Source organism: Myxozyma melibiosi, assembly GCF_037950935.1.
Source record: "Myxozyma melibiosi strain Phaff 52-87 chromosome Unknown BZA70scaffold_1, whole genome shotgun sequence".
Taxonomy (NCBI): Eukaryota; Fungi; Ascomycota; class Lipomycetes; order Lipomycetales; family Lipomycetaceae; genus Myxozyma; species Myxozyma melibiosi.
The window spans coordinates 1,662,889-1,679,678 of NW_027042915.1; the positions used below are offsets into that span (position 1 = coordinate 1,662,889).

Here is a 16,790-nt window from a genome sequence, read left to right on the forward strand (position 1 = left end):
TTTTTTGTGGAACTCTCTTCACTCTGCTAATCCTGAAGCTTGAAGATTTTTCTTACTGCAATTCTTGAAGGTATCAAGTCAGAAACATGGTGAAGCGAAAAGTTGCCGCTACGTCCAGGAAGCCTGCTGCGAAGACTGGCCTTCCTTCCAAGTCTAATGGGACAAGTACAGCGTCTGTCTCAGGAAAACGCCAAAATCCAATAATACATAACGGCGCGGAAGACGATGACGACGAAGACGAAGATGAAGACGATCAACAGTTGGAGGAAGGGTTTTTTGACGAAGAAGCCGAAGAAGCAAGTGAAGAGGAGGAGGACGATGAGTTTGACGAATATGACGGCGACGAGGAAGACGAAGACGATCTTGCTGGCCTGATTGACGGGGGCATTTCCGATTCAGATGAAGAATCTCAAGACGAGCAGGCCGAAAAGACAGAGGGCGAGACCAAAGAGCTTGAAGAAGATGAAGCTGATGATTTTGATGGTGAAGCGGACTCTGAGAGTGAGGAAGAGGCCGCTGCAGTTATCAGGAATCAGGTCGAGGATCAGAGCGACAACGATAATGAGAGCGACTCTGATGATGAATTTTTGAGCAAGGCCAGCGGCATGACCGATGTCGAAAGCCGGACTTCTTTGTCGGATAACGAAAACGACCGTGTTCTTTTTTACACGAAAGGTGCCGATGGAAAGCCGCGCCCGATCTATCGTGAGATCGACCCTCATTACTCCAGCGACGACAGTGATTACGAGCAGACAAACACCATTGGGGACATCCCCTTGAGTGCTTATGATGAGTTCCCTCATATTGGTTACGACATCAACGGCAAGCGCATTATGCGGCCAGCGGCCGGATCGGCTCTTGACTCCCTTCTTGATACTATCGATGTTCCAGAAGGCTGGACTGGTCTTATTGACAGGGAATCTGGCGGAGACCTGAAGTTGACAAAGGAGGAACTGGAACTTATCAAGAAGATTCAGTTGGGTGAGAATGCAGGTGATGTGAATCCCTATGAGGATACGATTGAATGGTTCACCTCGAAGACTGAGGTCATGCCTTTATCTTCTGCACCTGAACCAAAGCGTCGTTTTGTTCCTTCAAAGCACGAGGCTAAGAGGGTCATGAAAATTGTTCGGGCAATCCGAGAAGGCCGGATCGTGCCCAACAAGCCTAAGGTCCATCCCGAGGATGAGCTCAAGTCATATGACTTGTGGGCGGACGATTTGCCAGAGCAGGCACCTCATATCATGCACATTCCTGCTCCCAAGCAAGCGAGACCTACCAATGAAGAGAGCTACAATCCACCTGAGGAATATCTGCCGACTGAAGAAGAGCGTAAGGAGTGGGAAAACACTGATCCGATGGATCGTGAGCGAAATTTCCTTCCCCAAAAGTTCAACTCATTACGCGCAGTCCGAGGCTATGAAAACTTCGTGCGTGAAAGATTTGAGCGTTCTCTGGATCTTTATCTTGCACCTCGCGTGCGTCGCAACAAGCTCAACATCGATCCAGAGTCCCTGCTTCCCAAGCTTCCGTCTCCTCAAGACTTGAGACCTTTTCCTATCAAATGCTCGGTCACCTACACCGGCCACAAGGGACGAGTTCGTGCCATCAGCATTGATCCGTCTGGTGTTTGGCTAGCTACTGGCGCCGATGATGGAACAGTGCGTGTCTGGGAGATTTTGACAGGTCGCGAGATCTGGAGTGCATTATTAGATGCCAGTGAGCCTGTTCAGAGTATCGAATGGAATCCAGTCAAAGATTGTGGACTATTGGCTGCTGCTGTGTAAGTCAACTTAATACGACGGATGAATATGAAAAGAAACTAACAGCCTTCTAGGGGTGAGAAAATTTACATCTGCCAACCACCGTTGTTTGATGATGCTACAGAAGCTACCGGTCAAGGTATGCTTGCTGCTGGCTGGGGACACGCCTCCCAGCCAACTACTGTGGAGGATGTCAATAAGGAACCTTTATGCAAATGGATCCGTCCCTCAAGCAAGATATCTAATGTCGGCGTCGACGTGGTTATTGTTTGTCGCAAAACTGTGAAACAAGTCTCTTGGCACCGTCGCGGTGACTACTTCGTCAGCGTGTCACCCGAAGGTGCAAACATGGCGGTTTTGGTTCATCAGCTCTCAAAGCACTCTTCGCAGTCTCCATTCAGAAAATCCAAGGGCATTATCCAAAAGGCTCAATTCCATCCGTTTAAGCCGATGCTCTATGTTGAATCCCAAAGATACGTACGAGTTTACGACTTGGCGACTCAGACACTAGCTAAAATCTTGCAGCCGGGTGCTCGTTGGCTGAGTTCTTTTGATATCCACCCGCAAGGAGATAACGTGATCACTGGCTCATATGATAAGCGTCTTACATGGCATGATTTGGATCTGAGTGCTAAGCCGTATAGGACTCTCAGATATCACCAACGCGCTGTGAGAGACGTTAGATTCCATCAGCGACTTCCACTCTTCTGCTCTGCGAGCGATGACGGAAATATCAATGTCTTCCACGGTACGGTCTACGATGATCTACTCAAAAACCCTCTTTTGGTGCCCCTCAAGGTACTCAAGGGTCATGCCGTGATTCAGTCGTTGGGTGTTCTCAAGGTGGAGTGGCATCCAAAAGAGGCGTGGTTATTTAGTGCTGGTGCGGATGGCACTGCCAAAATGTGGACAAGCTAATTCTTTTTCCATAGTGCATCTATTATTTTGTATGATAGCTTCGTTAGATTTCCCCTTTTATAATAAAATCGCATCTATATTACACAGTTTAAATTTCCAGACCGCAGTACCCGCGTACTGATGAGCTTTTCGGATATGTTGATGAGGTTCGGAGCGGCACTCGTAGGGTAAGGGTATCCGACGCGCGATTCGTGTTTGCTTCCGCTGCCTGGGGGGCATATAGCTTGGTGTTTATTCGAACTCTTGCTTGTATTCGTATTGGAGACTGACGCCGTCAAAGCCTACGCCGCTTCTAAGGCTGTAAGTAGTTTCTAAGCCTAGTAAGGCTTCTCTCCTGGTATACTGAGCTAATGTTCTCTCGGTAGCTGCCAGGTCGATCACTCAACATCCTTGAGTCAACACCCAACCGACGTGACTGTAACTGTTCTTAGCACCAAGTCCAGCTTTGGCTCACCTGGAATTTACAGAAGATATTGTTGACGTCAGAGTGTGTGCTGGTTTGTCGAGCGCGTCGCTGCGTTTCTGCTACCGTGAGCTTCGCCTCCTAGTCACTTCACGCACGCGCGCATACACGAATGCAAAGGAGGATGCTCAATAATTCTCGCTTACAGTTCACCCAATTTATACGTTCTGGAAACTGTGAACTGCTTTGATTGGTTTTCTTTGGTCCTTCTTTCTCTCTTTTTTTTGTCCCCTGTGTGGGTCGCAGAAGGTGCTAGTTTGGTCGCCAGCAAATCAATACTGCTATTCACAATCGACCTCCGTGTCAACCAAGCGAAAGACCTCTTAGACAGTGAAGCAGGCTGCTTACGGTCCTACTGAGTTGGTCATGTTTGACATTCTCAACAATATGAAGCGCAAATCGATGTCTTTCGTGCCATCTTCTCAGCTGCCTGCCGTATCCAGCAAGGTGTACGATTCTCCTCCTCTGAAGAAGCGCAAAACTGAGGAGCAAACTCCCGAAGTATCAGCTTCCTCCGCACCAAAATTTCCACCCCACTTGTTGCCATCGCCTATTGGTTTATCGAATATTTTCAGGAGTTCCGAAAACGATCTTTACAGCGACACTAGGCGGCGGCATATCATGCACCCTTATACTATACCGGACTCGCAAAGCTCCGGGAGCTCTCAATCTCAGTCGCAATCGAGTCAATCCGCCCAAACCACCGAACAGCTTCTTTTACCAGTCGAAAAAGAACAGTCTCCTCAGATTCTGTCGACCGAATCACCAGCGCTGGCAGATCGCTCTCTAGATCATGATGTAATATTCCCTTGCACTGATTTTGCTGAATGTTTAGCGCTAAAACTAACTTCATATACTCTGTAGGATATGTCATTCCGGCAATCTACATTAGGCAAACGTTTAACCCATGTTTACCCTTCCGATCAATACCGGCCATCGACAACATGGAGTCAAGCCTCGACGTTCTCGCCGTCAGGCGGTGCGACCCCACTTTTGTCTTATTCCTCTCCTGTTCCAACAACAGCGCTTTTACCTGCACGTCCCGGAACGCCCTCGTCGGTTCAGGTAACGTCTTCGAATTATGTTGATGGGAGTCGAACGATAAGAACTGTCGCGTCTAATCTTTTATGTTTACAGGACCTGGTTTCGCAGCCTGACTCGCGGTTTCCTTCCAACACCAATCAAGCTCTTGGTGCCCAATCTGTCCGAATGAATGCGGAGGCTGGTACCAGATTTTTGTTACCCGAGCCGAGAATATCAAATAATACTCGTGGTGCAAATCATTGCCCGCCTCAGTTAGTATCGTATGGAACCAATCCGATTCCTTCCAGGTGGGATGCGATTGAGCTCCCATCCTTGGAACGCGACAGCCTATCTCGGCATGTTGACTCGGCATACGGAGGTCATGTTCTTTCTAAACGCAATGCTTCTCCATTCATGCAGGATCGCAGTGTTCCTGCACCGCCATCTGGTGGTGATCCCTGCTCGCCCACGGCATCGAACTTGCTGCACTCGGATGGTGGGCAGATCTCATATCCTCATTCGAGAACTAGCTCGGCCGAAAGTCAATATGCCTCGGCGTCTTCAACAGCTTCAAATCCTATATCACAGCCTAGCGCGTTGAGACCGACGCTACAAGTGAAGGATGGTAGCGCTCTGTCTAGCCTTACTACACCTGCCAACGATTATCGCTTTTCCACATCGCATTACCAGTTTTCTCAAAGCAGCAAAGAGCGAAATGATAATGTTGAATTGTCAAGCATACAAACCTCGTCACAAGACCTCACAGCGAGCAGTTCACAAATCCCAGCGAATGATTCACCAAGACTGATTTCATCGAACCTGTCTCAGCATCATGCAGGCGCTACTTTTATTTCCAACAATTCGTCTGACTCGAGTTTTTCTGCGACAGCTGGACGCAGCTCTTCTGGGTTGAGTGGCCATCCGGCAATTCATCGACTTGGTGGAGTATCAGAATCGTTGCAACAACGAAGACCAGCTAGAAGCACGTTATCACTATCGAGGCTAACTGGTCGACACTATGACTCGGTGGAAGATGAGGAGATGAACTCCAGATCACCCTGTATGCTTGAGATTGGTAGTGATGGTCACCACGCCGGGTCTCCATCACCCACATTGTTAAGTCGGCCAGGTAACAGTGAACAAAGTTTTCGGTCGCGCTCATCATCGAGCAATGCATCACCGACTGTAAACTTGAGCGCCACAGAGCTTTCTACAGCTGTTCCTGTGGATGACTCATGTTCGAAGTGTGGCATACGTGCGAGCGTGCTGGTTGAATATACCAAGGTGAAGGAAGAGCTACAGGCGAAGAAAAAGCAGTGGGAGTTTTATTTTGCTGAAGACCATATGACTAAAAGCAAACTCCGAGAGGACGTCTTAGCTTTGAAGGCAAATGTGAGTCTGAATCTTATATCTTGGGGGTCATGGATGTTTACTGATTGTTTGTGCATGGTGCAGGAATCCAAGGCGTTGGGGGAACGAGACATATTGATTCAGGAACTGACGGGTAGATTAGAGGCTCAGCAGCGGTACATTGATGAACTTCTTCAGAAATGGGAAATTCAGCGAGACAAGATGTCGCACGGGGGCGGTGATGCGGCTACTGTTGACGTCAAACGAAAGATCAGTACTGATTCAGCGAAGGAGGTATCCGCCGCTGCGGCGGCAGCTGTGGTAGCCGCGGCCTCAGTGAACAGTCCACCGACCACGACTGAAGGATCGACGGCCTCGGTGGCATCTGAGAATGCCTCTGATTTGTCAGATGATTTCCATGATGCGACATATCTGAAGAATCCAAAGATGGGACCGCCCCAAAAGCAACAGGTGGAACTAGACGTATCGATCGGCAAGACAGGAATAACCTCAGAGAAGTCTCAGGCTCAGGAGTCTGGCGGCTTAAGTGTGGTTGACTGCTCGGTTGGTTTACCGTTCGAAGTGACCGATCAAGTGCTTGATCCTGTTATGCTTCGTCGGAAAGGGAGATTCACAAGCCGGTCGCCCTTCCCAGCTGGAATCCCGCTCAAAGGTGATGCGAAAAGTAAATCGTACCCGGAAAGCGGGGAGAGTGGGAAGCCAGTCCAGGTATCACAAAGACCTGGGCGCAAGCATCGTCAAAGACTGCTTTTTGATGGCTCGAATTTGAAATCGCTTCACGTACAACGAGTCGGTCGATTTGGTAAAAAAATTGAAGAGGATGACACGACAGATCCGTTTGGACTGATGCCCAAGAATGCTGTACCGGTGTTGAAAGATTTCACTCTTGGTTTCCGGGAGGGAGTTGTTGTAAGTTCACAATACTACATTTGAGGCGAGTATGAGCATATGCTAACAAAGATCAGGACTCCCGATCGAAACGCTTACGACGGGGGATGGTAGTCTACAAAGTTGGACGCAAAATTCCAGGAGAATTGATTTAGTGGCTGGGAGGAGGGAGTTGTACGAGCTTGAGCTTGTGTATTTTAATGATCTGTATACTAAGGATAGGAAGGTAAACTGCATGTAATTTTTTTCTCAAATAACTTCTAAGAACGTATAAAGAAACACCCTGTTAATCCTATAATCATCTGCACGACCTGAAAACTGAGTGACATTTTACACAACAAACACCTCAAGAGAAACTGCAACCACCCATAGAATAGCGATAATCATATAATACATATTCCTTAAACTCCCTCCCAACTATATACAAACGTCAACAATAAACATGAGCAAATCTAGCTTTATTTGTTGGGGCTAAGATGGTGGATAGCTCTCGATAGTCGGCGTCGGGGCTTGCTGCCAGAGGAAGGCGATACATCGCGCTGCTCCCACGAGTTGCTCGACTCGACCGAGGTAGCGGGCGAGAGATATTGCGCACTATCCGAAGACATCTTCGACGCGCTCGACTCAACTGACCAGCGTCTGTTATCCTTAGGTTGCGACGGTCTCGTTGCAGCGGTAGCGAACTCCGCACCTGGCCATTGCGAGCCCGCGAGCTGCAGCCGGTAGTTGTCAACCTCTGAGATGACTTCTTCCTCATAGCGTAGGCCCTCACGGCTTGATCCAGGGGGGAGGGCAGCAACGTTGTCGATAGGAGTATGACGCCGAAGGGAGTCATTAATAGAGGCCCGGGGGACGGCATTCAGAGCGGCGACGTTGGTCAAGTGAACGGCCTTCACTGGGGGGTACTTGACCCCGCTGTTGCGGTAGGACATGGTTGCGTCGAAGGGACCCTCATGATGGAATGCACCGCAGACAGAGTCGTCGAGAGAGTCGATGTAGTCTAGGGCAGAAAGACGTCTGCGGTTCTTTCTTCCGCGCCGGTCCTTTTCCCTTCCTGAAACAGAAGAAGAGTCTGCGTAGACTGGGGTATCGTAGAAGGCATTCTCATATGTGGGCGGGGCCGAGCTCGAGGCCGAGTATGATTTCAAAGATGCGGTAGCCATGGTGATGTGAGATTGATGTAAACAGGTGTAATAGAGGAGGTTTATGAACAAGGCTATCGTGGAAGGGCCGGCCCGACATCTTTATAGTCCAGGAAACGAGCGGGTCGCGTGGGGCGAGAGCGATGTCCGCTCGGCTCCGCCACTGCGACTACGCGTGGCAGACGATGAGGTGACGTCAGCGGGTCCAACTGCACGTGATGAGCTATTTCCCAGCGCAAAGCTTAAATCTCATCCAGACGAAATAACTTTTACCGATTTACGGTCCGGTCCACTTCAGCAAATGGGTCCACCACCAGAGCGGCCGCCGCCACTACCAGCTCGTTTCTTCGACCTCTATTCTTCGGCTCCACGCATTGGGGATGATCCGGAGCTCCACGACGGCCGGGAGCGCGGTACACCGCACCAAACTGGGCGCTGGCCGACTCATGTGTTTGTCGAATGTGAGAACCGAATGCCACCAACTCACTTATCAAATCTGCTTGCTCGCCGGTGCTAATTACTATTCTTCCTACTTTAGGGCTCCCGCCGGCCGATTTGGCGGACTCGTTAGAGCGGATACTTCCGGCAGATGCTTCTTCGCTTCTGCATTCGCCTTATGGGGCGCAGCTGCCTCTGCACGTCTCACTCTCGCCGCCGCTGATGCTGGCGACTGACGACAAAGAGCCATTTTTAGAGTCGCTGTGGGAGGCGATAGACGATGTTTCGTCATTCACAATTACGTTTACCGGTCTCAGATGGCTTACGAATACAGCTGGCACCCGCGAGTTTTTGGCGCTGGCAGTTACGGAGTCGCAGGAGGTAGGCTACATCATATAACGCTGACTATTACGCAATAATTGACGCTAACGTCCTGTCCCGGATTATCCAGCTCATCCGGCTGCTCGAGCAAACCGCGTCCGTGTGTAGATCAATGGCCTACGAAACCTTCTCACAGAAAAACCCGCAGCTCCATGTTTCGATAGCGTGGAGGCTTCCAGGGAACGCCCGGGAAGGATCCCAGGAAGAAGTGCCGGTCCTTGCGCAGGAGCTTCTCGACTCGCTCAGAGCGGACGTTGATACAGTCAAAGTCAAAATAGGACGCGTTATCCACCGGAAAAGTCTGTAAATCTAATGTCATTATCTGGTCGTTGTATCGTTACTCGTAATGGTAGTCGTAGACGCCCTGAGCTTTTCTTCGGCTGGTGATATGACGCAGTCCGCGTGGGGTGACGTAATTGAAACCAAATTTTGAAACTGAACCGTCTGCATGCACCCAAACCGAACCGGCGCTCGCGAGCACATGCACGCCGGGTTCAAGAGAACTCCAATGATTCAATTTCGCTTTTTGCATTTGATTTGGGCACGGCTTCCATCTATTTCGCTCCGGCTTATCACAACCACGGCAAGCAGGATCAATTGCAACCCCGTCGCCGCCCGAAATGCCTCTAGGAATCAAGCTCGAGAAGAAGGCTGAGCTGATAGACAATACGGCATTGGCAAACTTGAAGCTCTACAAGTACTCCTCCGTCGACAAGAGCTTCATCTCCAACCACATCCTACGGCACTACTGGAATGCGGCAGCTGAGCTTATGCCGTTATGGCTCGCGCCAAACGTGATCACGCTTATCGGCCTTATGTTTATCTACGCGAACGTGCTCTGCATCCTAATTTACGTGCCAGACCTTGTGGGCCCCGGTCCCTCATGGCTCTACTATTCGTTTGCGGCCGGACTCTGGATGTACTCAACCATGGACAATGTCGACGGTAAACAAGCCCGCCGAACGGGTTCGTCATCCCCGCTCGGAGAGCTGTTTGATCATGGTATTGATTCGTTAAATTGCACTCTCGGAGGTCTGATCGAAACCGCCTGCATGGGTCTCGGACCCACGCCCGCTGGTGCATTCATAACACTGGTATCGTGCCTCGCCATGTTTTTCTCGACTTGGGAGACCTACCACACGCATACCCTGTACCTTGGGTACATCAATGGACCCACCGAAGGCATCATTATTGCCTGCCTCTTGATGATTGTTTCTGGTATCTTTGGACCACAGATCTGGCAACTGAATCTTGACGAGATTATTGAGGTTCCCTCTTTTCTACCAGAATCTGCGGCTTTCATTCGTGTAAGCGACATTTTCGTTCTGGTCGTCGCCTCCGCTTTCTTTTTTGCCCATCTTCCCTTCTGCGTTTACAATGTCTACCAAGCTCGGGCATCAAAAGGAAAGTCGTTCTACCCAGTCTTGCTGGAAATCGTGCCCTTCGTCTGGGCATCAGTTTCGGTATTCGTCTGGTTAGGAAGCGAATATTCAGATGTCTTGTACAAAAACCATCTGGTCTTATTTGCCTTGACAACTTCATTTGCATTTGGCCGAGTCACCACGAAGATTATTCTTGCGCATCTCACCCTACAGCCTTTCCCATACTTCACCATTCTGCTAGTGCCGATCTACATCGCACCGTTCCTCTTCTGGGTACTCCCCAGAGTTTTCGGAGTGATGACTTTTGTTGGAAAGTTCGAGATTATGTATCTATGGGCATACTTCTTTTTCAGCGCCGCCTACTTCCTGTCCTGGGCACGAATTGTGATCAACGCCATCTGCGACTATTTGGGCATTAACTGCTTCACCATTAAAAATCCTACGAAGAACAAATAGAGTGTATGCTTTAAGGTTGTGGACTGATGTTTTTTCTGGTCAAAGAAGGACCCGATGTTAGAGGTTGTACATACAGACAGTATCAAATAGTGGTGTTAAAAAGTAGCTGAATCACTCAGTATTTGAGTGACTGAATCTCTTTGTTCTAGCTTCTCTGTTCAAAGAGCCGATAGAATTGCTGACTCCGTAGTATCTTTAGTCAAAGGAATAAAAGAAGAGCAATAAAAATTACAGGACAAATAAAAATGTAAAAAAAAAATAGGAATAGGTAAAACAAGTAAAACAAAAAAAATGTAGACACTCCCCTGCAGGGGCTCGAACCCTGGACATTTCGGTACCTTGGTAGCAGATACAGGTTCGCATAAAAGCCGAACGCTCTACCGACTGAGCTACAAGGGACAAGTGCTACGACTTTTTTGAAGCTCTGGTTCTTCATAACCCTAAAGTTTCAAGACCCTAAACCTGGAAGGAAATCTTTGTCGTGTAAGCCTTTGCTGCTTGAAGTCATTCAAACAAATAAAAAAATTTACCTACACTCTTAGAGCTCTTCACAAGAGGCTTTTGAGATGGTACTTGCGACCGCACTATGGCAGGGAGCCCAGATATGCCTACGTCTTCTAGTTTGATGTTGGTTCTCTCAACGTTTTTGTGGGGAATCAACGTGGCATCGACTTTGTAGCAATAAAGATCCTTCGTTAGAGTCATTAGAGCATATAGGCTACGAAGCCATCTGGTCGGCTGTGTCTCCTGAGATGGCTGAGGGTGATTCTGTCAATAGCCATCTATTGTGCTGATAATCTGCAGGAAAAGATGGGGGAGCAGCGGCCTGGCTTACGCGTCGACAACGCGTAAGTTTCGCGTACAATTCGACGTGTGGCGTAAACCTTAATATTATAGTCAAGGGGTGCTCTCCCCCATCCCCTCGCTCCCCTTTTGAGCGGTTTTGAAGACTGTTATTTATAACCTGCAGCCGGTCCTACATCAGAAGCAGTCAAGAATCGCAAGCTGAGAGTCAAAGAAGTAGAAGTTGCTATTTTACTTGGTATAGCGGTAGATCTGACATTAATCTAGCGAGTAGTGGACGACTTGTTCGCCGTCAATTCTTCACGCGAGCGTACACAAGCGATATGGCTTCAACAATCCTGCCGTACATTGTAGAACAGTACGATAAGAAGCTCTAGACAATAAATGAAACGTCGCGGTGATCTTCAATAGGTTAATCCTGGTCCATCAATAGGCCGCCCGCTGGGTGGAAGAGCAGAGTACTAAGCCCCTCTAGGAATGCTCCGCGACGGAGTTCAGTCACCAAACCCACGCCGTCTACCAACCTCCTTAATTCACTTCAACCTTCACTCTATCTCTTTTCTCAGCTCTTTATACCAAACCGTTAATAGTCACTCAGGTTTCTTTTGTTGGCCGGTAATCTCATTGCCAGTGAGACTCCTGCTCTTGTTAATCTTTCTAGCTTGGCTCGTTGCCGTGGTAGTAATTTGAACACAACACGCACGGACTGTTGTTTTGTTTATCTCCTTTTTTTTCTGATCTTCTCCCCCTCTCACTTTCGACGTCAGTTCCCGCCATTCTTCACTTCGTCCTTCACTATCCCTGCTTTCTAATCCGTTTTTTCTTGTAACAGTGGGTGTCCGCAATCACTAGTCATATGGCTTATCATTCGCACAGTCGCAGCTACTCCGGCGCTTATCGGCGCTACTCCTCGGGCATGCCGAGAGGTTCTCACGGCCAGCACCCCTCAATTCCAGAGAACGAGGGTATGTTATGATGCTTCTTGTGCTTTTGCTTGTTTACTTACGGTCTATGATCTAAATTCTCACGTTTTCTCTTTTCTTGCTTCAGTTGTCGACACAACCACCTCTCCTATGCCTGGGTCTCCTCCCCCAGTGGTCTCCGATGCTCCCAAGAACGACATGCCCGATTTCGATAACTCGGTCGATCTACTTGTTGCTTCATGGATTGGTAACAATCCAAGCCCGACTCCGGCAGCCTCAACACCTTCCCCCGTTCCTGCTTCCACTCCTGAAGCGACACCAAAAGCTGAGCAGCCAGCCCTCCAGCCGGTCGCAAACATTGTCTCGAATGTGAAGAAGAATGAGAGTCCGATAACTCCGCAGACAAGTTCCCCTGCAGAGCACCAGAGGCTGATCCCGCGGAACAATAACAATAATGGTAGCGGCAAGGAGAATCAGTTCAAGACTTCGGTGCGTTGGGGTAATCGCAAAATTCCAATTACGTTGCCTGCCGAATTCGCGCGGCCAAACTTGGTTACTCCTGAAGACCATCGAAAATATGAGCGCAAGCTCCACGACTACGTTGCTCAGAACATAAATATAGTGAGTCTTTTGTTGTGTCTTACTGCTAAAGCTTCAAATGCAGCCTAACTAAATGCTTATGTAGGTCTCGCCCTCAATGCCGGCCTTTCAATCGGCCTTGTACAATGGCCGGGCAGTTGTTCAGCTGCCTGATGAGAAAGGTATGCTCTTAAGCTATGATTTCTAACTCAGCGTGACCCTTTTACTGACAGAACATGCAGACTATAGAGAGCAGTATGCATATGCCCAGGAGCAGAGATTGGGAGTATCATCACCCGGACTGGTGAGTCAAACGAGAGCTTTTCTGTTGTTCATTGTGGGCAGTCGCTAACAAGTTATCGCACCTCAGGGAACCGAACAGCACTTGATGCAGCAGGGAATGAACATGTACAGTCCGGGAATGCACGGGCAGACTGCTCCCTACTATCAATACTCGCAGGCCATGGGTCGCTCTAACTCGTCTCCACTATCTCCTGAGGCTCCGGCGTTCATGTCGACAAATGGTCTCGGTATCACGTACGGCAATGGCCACCCAGCAGTGCCTCAACGAGCCGTGCACATCATGTCTTCTCCCGCTCCGGTCTCTGACAGTTCCATGGGCCAGTATGCATACTCTGAAGCGAACAAGTCACCATATGCACAACAGCCAGAATCGTTTGGAGAGTACCGTGCAGAAGTTGTCGAGATCGTACGGCCACCTAGAGAAAGTAAGAGAATTCCGATTGTTAATCCACAGAGCAAGCAGGCAGCTGGCACCACCGCAGCTGATAACAGCAAACTTGAGACCGAAAGGAAAGAGTCAGAAAAGTCAGAGTCAGAGCCTAGTGCGAACCGATATTCGTTCACGCCGTTGGTACAAAGCGGAGCTGCGGCGAAAGACCTGAATCAGGACGAGTTGGACGGAATTGTCAACCGTCTTTCAGAGCACACTCCCGAGCGTGTGATTTATCCTCCGGTAGCCATGAATATGGGTCAGGAGGATGACACGGAGTCCATGTGGTCGGACGGTACTGCTCAGGATGAGCAGCGTCAGCGTTTGGTTGACGATAATCCTACACTGTCGCTAGACGATCAGGCGATGCAGAAGCTGGTGAACGAGGCTCTGATGAAAAAGCTTGATCCTTTGGAGAAGATGATGTCGATGTTGACAGATCAGCTGAAGAACACGCTGGTTTCGCAAGTAACGGCTGGGACTGACGATGAATTTGAAATCGAATACGAGGATGATGATCCTGAAGGGGCGGAAGGCCAGCAGCTTGAGGTGGCACGTAGCCGCAGCGCATCATCCGGAAAGCCGCTGGATGGTTCTGTCCCTGGACGAACATCGTCGCGCAATGTATCGAATACGAGCGAGAATGGGTATATCCAATCTCTAGTTTCTCAGATAGAGACGTTATCGGCTCGCAATGAGAAGCTAGATGGTGAGCTGGATATGGTGCGACGAGCAAAGGAGAATGCGGATGCTCTGGTCACTGAGCTTACGCAAAAATACATTGAGAGCGAGAAGTACAAGGCAAAGGCTGAGTCGTATGTTGAGGAGATTGGCCGTCTGAAAGAGCATGGAAGCGAGAAGCAGAAGCAGCATGAAAAGGAGCTGCGAGAACAGCATGCACAGATGCTGCGAGAACGGGAGCTTCACGAGAAAGAGCGATCGATGCAGCAAGACCAGATCAAAATTCTTCAGGATAACGTTACTGTTCTCAACGACAAGCTGCGGATAGCTGCACAGGAGGCAGAGCGTGAAGCTGAGAAGGCTCGAGCAGAGGTCATACAGGCGAAGCGAGAGACGGAAGATGCGGTCAACTCGCGGGCGACCGAGCTGTCTTGGATCAAGACTCTGCTTGACGCAAAGGTCGAGGAACTCGATGAGCAGCGAAGACTGATCCGAAACAAAGATAGTGAGACGGTCGAGAAGACAAAGATCGAGGAGATGTATGCCAACATGAACTCGAGCTTCTTGTCTAAACTCAAGTACGGTTCTGCGTTGAGTCTCGTGTCAGATGAATTTGTGGAGCTCCTGACAGCAGCCTCGCTGACGCTGTCGTCGCGTGGAGTTGTGGAGCTCAGAGAACTGCGTCGGCGCCAGAGCAGCAGACAGACGTCTGAGAACGCAATGCCGCTTAACGACCATCCGCACAACGTGCCGGCAGGCATGAGCCCACTGAGACCAGGATTCAGCAATTTCACTAAAGGATTGAAGGATTTGAAGCTCAACCGGGCGAATACGATTCACGGAATGGGCTCGCGTGAGGATCATTTGAGGAAGTTCCAGTTGAGTCGCGAAGTGTAAAAAGAGTTTTTGGCTGTTTATTTTATCTTTCACATTTTGGACTTGTAATATTTTGATATTTTGTACGTTTATTAATTCAGGCTTTGGATATACGCCTTGACTTCACTGGAGATTGCTCGTAAAAGACATGCAGATGGGCTTCTGCATGATTTTCTAATCGAAGCTTCGAATATCGAAGCCGATGCGATGCGATAGAATTGTGACCTATCTGTGATCTATGCTAAAAATAAAGTGTGAGTTGTGAGCATTCTCGCTCCTCCGCTTTGGGATGGCCCTCACGCCGTCGTTTCCGTTTTCGTCCTCTACGCCTTATTTACATTCGTCTTTTGTCTTTTTACACTCGTTTTTTCCACAACAGCTGTTCTTCTTTCTCCAAAAACCAGCAAACATGCGTGTCTCCGCCATTACTTCCGTTCTTTCTCTTGCCGGGTACGCCGCTGCGATTGGTTCGGTATGTGCAAATGTTTTCCTGGAGTCCGGGGTGGATAGGAGCAGCGACCCACTGTTTGTTTTCATCATGCGAAAGAGCTTCTACTAACACCTCTCTTTCCTTCTCCAGCTCGGTTTCGACCTCGGCGTCCAGCGCAACAGCGACTCTGCTTGCGTATGTGCTTCTGCTCTGCTTGCTTACTACGAAGTGTGAAAGAATGCTAACACGCAACTTCCAGAAAACCTCGGATGACTACATCTCCGACTTTGAGACCATCTCCGGCTACACCAACATCGTCCGTGTCTATGCCTCGTCGGACTGCAACACTCTCGAGAACATCATCCCTGCGGTATGTGCACTGTCTGATTACGACCTTCATGTCCGTAATCTCAAGGCTTGCTAACGCGTGTTTGCCCATAATATAGCTCAAGGAGAAGGACTTCAAGCTTTTCCTCGGCGTCTGGGCCACCGACGACACCCACTATGCGGAAGAGAAGACCGCTCTGTCGACCTACCTCCCCACCATTGATGCGTCCTACATCGCCGGTATCACTGTTGGTTCCGAGGCCCTTTACCGTGGCGACCTCAGCGCCTCTGACCTCGTTACGCGTATCAACGAGGTTCGCGAGCTCGTCCAGGATATCGATGGCTACTCTAGCACGCCTGTCGGCACCGTTGACTCCTGGGAGATTTTGATCGACGGAGCCAACTCCGATGTCATCACAAACTCTGACATCGTCTTCGCCAACGCTTTCTCGTACTGGCAGGGTCAGACTATGGCCAACTCCTCCTACTCCTTCTTCGACGATATCATGCAGGCCCTGCAGGTCATCCAGACCACCAAGGGTTCCACTGATATCACCTTCTGGGTTGGTGAGACTGGTTGGGCTACTGATGGTGGCAGCTACGAGAACGCCGACCCCACCGTCGACAACGCTGCTCAGTTCTGGCAGGAGAGTATCTGCGGAATCCGCGCCTGGGGAGTCAACACCCTTGTCTTCGAGGCCTTCGATGAGTCGTGGAAGCCCGTCACCTCCGGTGTCAGCGGTGTTGAGACTCACTGGGGTGTCTGGACTGACGACGGCACCGACCCCAAGTACTCGCTCGAGTGCACCTTTGACTAAGCTCTGGTGGAATTCTCAAGATTATAACGGATTTTTATGAGATTGAATGCAATCTTCTACGAAACGAAAAATGAGATGTTGCGAGATACACGTTTAGAAGAAAATGAACGTTTATATACAATTTTATGCTACTGGTTGTCATTATTTATCTAAAGTCTTGTGTCTGGGTTTTCTTTTCAATATCTCTAATTACGTATTTTCATGTCTTTTGTCAATATACCTGCTCTATATAAGTTGTCTAACAGCGCTCCTAGTGCGCTATTATTTCACATAAAATACAAAATAGTGTTCAGACAGCCTGCCAGTTAACAATAATATTAAAAGGCTGTTCGCTATCCATTATGTTGGTACAATTCTATTGCGATTGTGGAGTAGTGTTTTGGCTCATTGCCGA

At 49.2% G+C, this 16,790-nt stretch overlaps 7 protein-coding genes and 1 non-coding gene across 8 annotated transcripts; 6 read left to right on the forward strand and 2 right to left on the reverse strand.

Annotated features, from left to right (window-relative positions):
• Positions 1 to 605: 605 nt before the first annotated feature.
• Positions 606 to 2,681, forward strand: BZA70DRAFT_235078 (NUC169 domain-containing protein; the record flags this gene model as incomplete). The annotated part of the gene is made up of 2 exons (XM_064910325.1): positions 606 to 1,783; positions 1,838 to 2,681. The coding sequence occupies 2 exons, from the start codon at positions 606 to 608 to the stop codon at positions 2,679 to 2,681; spliced, it is 2,022 nt and encodes a 673-aa protein (XP_064770732.1).
• A 655-nt stretch (positions 2,682 to 3,336) lies between these two features.
• Positions 3,337 to 6,733, forward strand: BZA70DRAFT_22480 (uncharacterized protein). Its single transcript, XM_064910208.1, has 5 exons — positions 3,337 to 3,942; positions 4,009 to 4,209; positions 4,282 to 5,559; positions 5,623 to 6,447; positions 6,504 to 6,733. The coding sequence occupies exons 1-5, from the start codon at positions 3,511 to 3,513 to the stop codon at positions 6,579 to 6,581; spliced, it is 2,814 nt and encodes a 937-aa protein (XP_064770733.1). The 5' UTR covers positions 3,337 to 3,510; the 3' UTR covers positions 6,582 to 6,733.
• Positions 6,667 to 7,694, reverse strand: BZA70DRAFT_272016 (uncharacterized protein). The gene has a single exon (XM_064911570.1). It carries the CDS (start codon positions 7,587 to 7,589, stop codon positions 6,885 to 6,887), a length of 705 nt encoding a protein of 234 aa, XP_064770734.1. The 5' UTR covers positions 7,590 to 7,694; the 3' UTR covers positions 6,667 to 6,884.
• On the forward strand, positions 7,695 to 8,875 carry BZA70DRAFT_272018 (U6 snRNA phosphodiesterase Usb1). The gene is made up of 3 exons (XM_064911571.1): positions 7,695 to 8,029; positions 8,107 to 8,387; positions 8,458 to 8,875. The coding sequence occupies exons 1-3, from the start codon at positions 7,870 to 7,872 to the stop codon at positions 8,692 to 8,694; spliced, it is 678 nt and encodes a 225-aa protein (XP_064770735.1). The 5' UTR covers positions 7,695 to 7,869; the 3' UTR covers positions 8,695 to 8,875.
• BZA70DRAFT_272020 (ethanolaminephosphotransferase 1) lies at positions 8,876 to 10,484 on the forward strand. The gene has a single exon (XM_064911572.1). The coding sequence runs from the start codon at positions 9,008 to 9,010 to the stop codon at positions 10,223 to 10,225; it is 1,218 nt and encodes a 405-aa protein (XP_064770736.1). The 5' UTR covers positions 8,876 to 9,007; the 3' UTR covers positions 10,226 to 10,484.
• Positions 10,485 to 10,525: 41 nt separating this feature from the next.
• On the reverse strand, positions 10,526 to 10,624 carry BZA70DRAFT_t17. Its single transcript has one exon. It is a non-coding gene; the product is annotated as a tRNA-Lys (tRNA).
• A 1,144-nt stretch (positions 10,625 to 11,768) lies between these two features.
• BZA70DRAFT_272024 (uncharacterized protein) lies at positions 11,769 to 14,960 on the forward strand. The gene is made up of 5 exons (XM_064911573.1): positions 11,769 to 11,994; positions 12,080 to 12,573; positions 12,638 to 12,713; positions 12,774 to 12,835; positions 12,902 to 14,960. Exons 1-5 carry the CDS (start codon positions 11,886 to 11,888, stop codon positions 14,840 to 14,842), a joined length of 2,682 nt encoding a protein of 893 aa, XP_064770737.1. The 5' UTR covers positions 11,769 to 11,885; the 3' UTR covers positions 14,843 to 14,960.
• A 168-nt stretch (positions 14,961 to 15,128) lies between these two features.
• BZA70DRAFT_272026 (glycoside hydrolase superfamily) lies at positions 15,129 to 16,760 on the forward strand. The gene is made up of 4 exons (XM_064911574.1): positions 15,129 to 15,293; positions 15,402 to 15,446; positions 15,511 to 15,621; positions 15,698 to 16,760. Exons 1-4 carry the CDS (start codon positions 15,231 to 15,233, stop codon positions 16,394 to 16,396), a joined length of 918 nt encoding a protein of 305 aa, XP_064770738.1. The 5' UTR covers positions 15,129 to 15,230; the 3' UTR covers positions 16,397 to 16,760.
• The last annotated feature ends 30 nt before the right edge of the window (positions 16,761 to 16,790 follow it).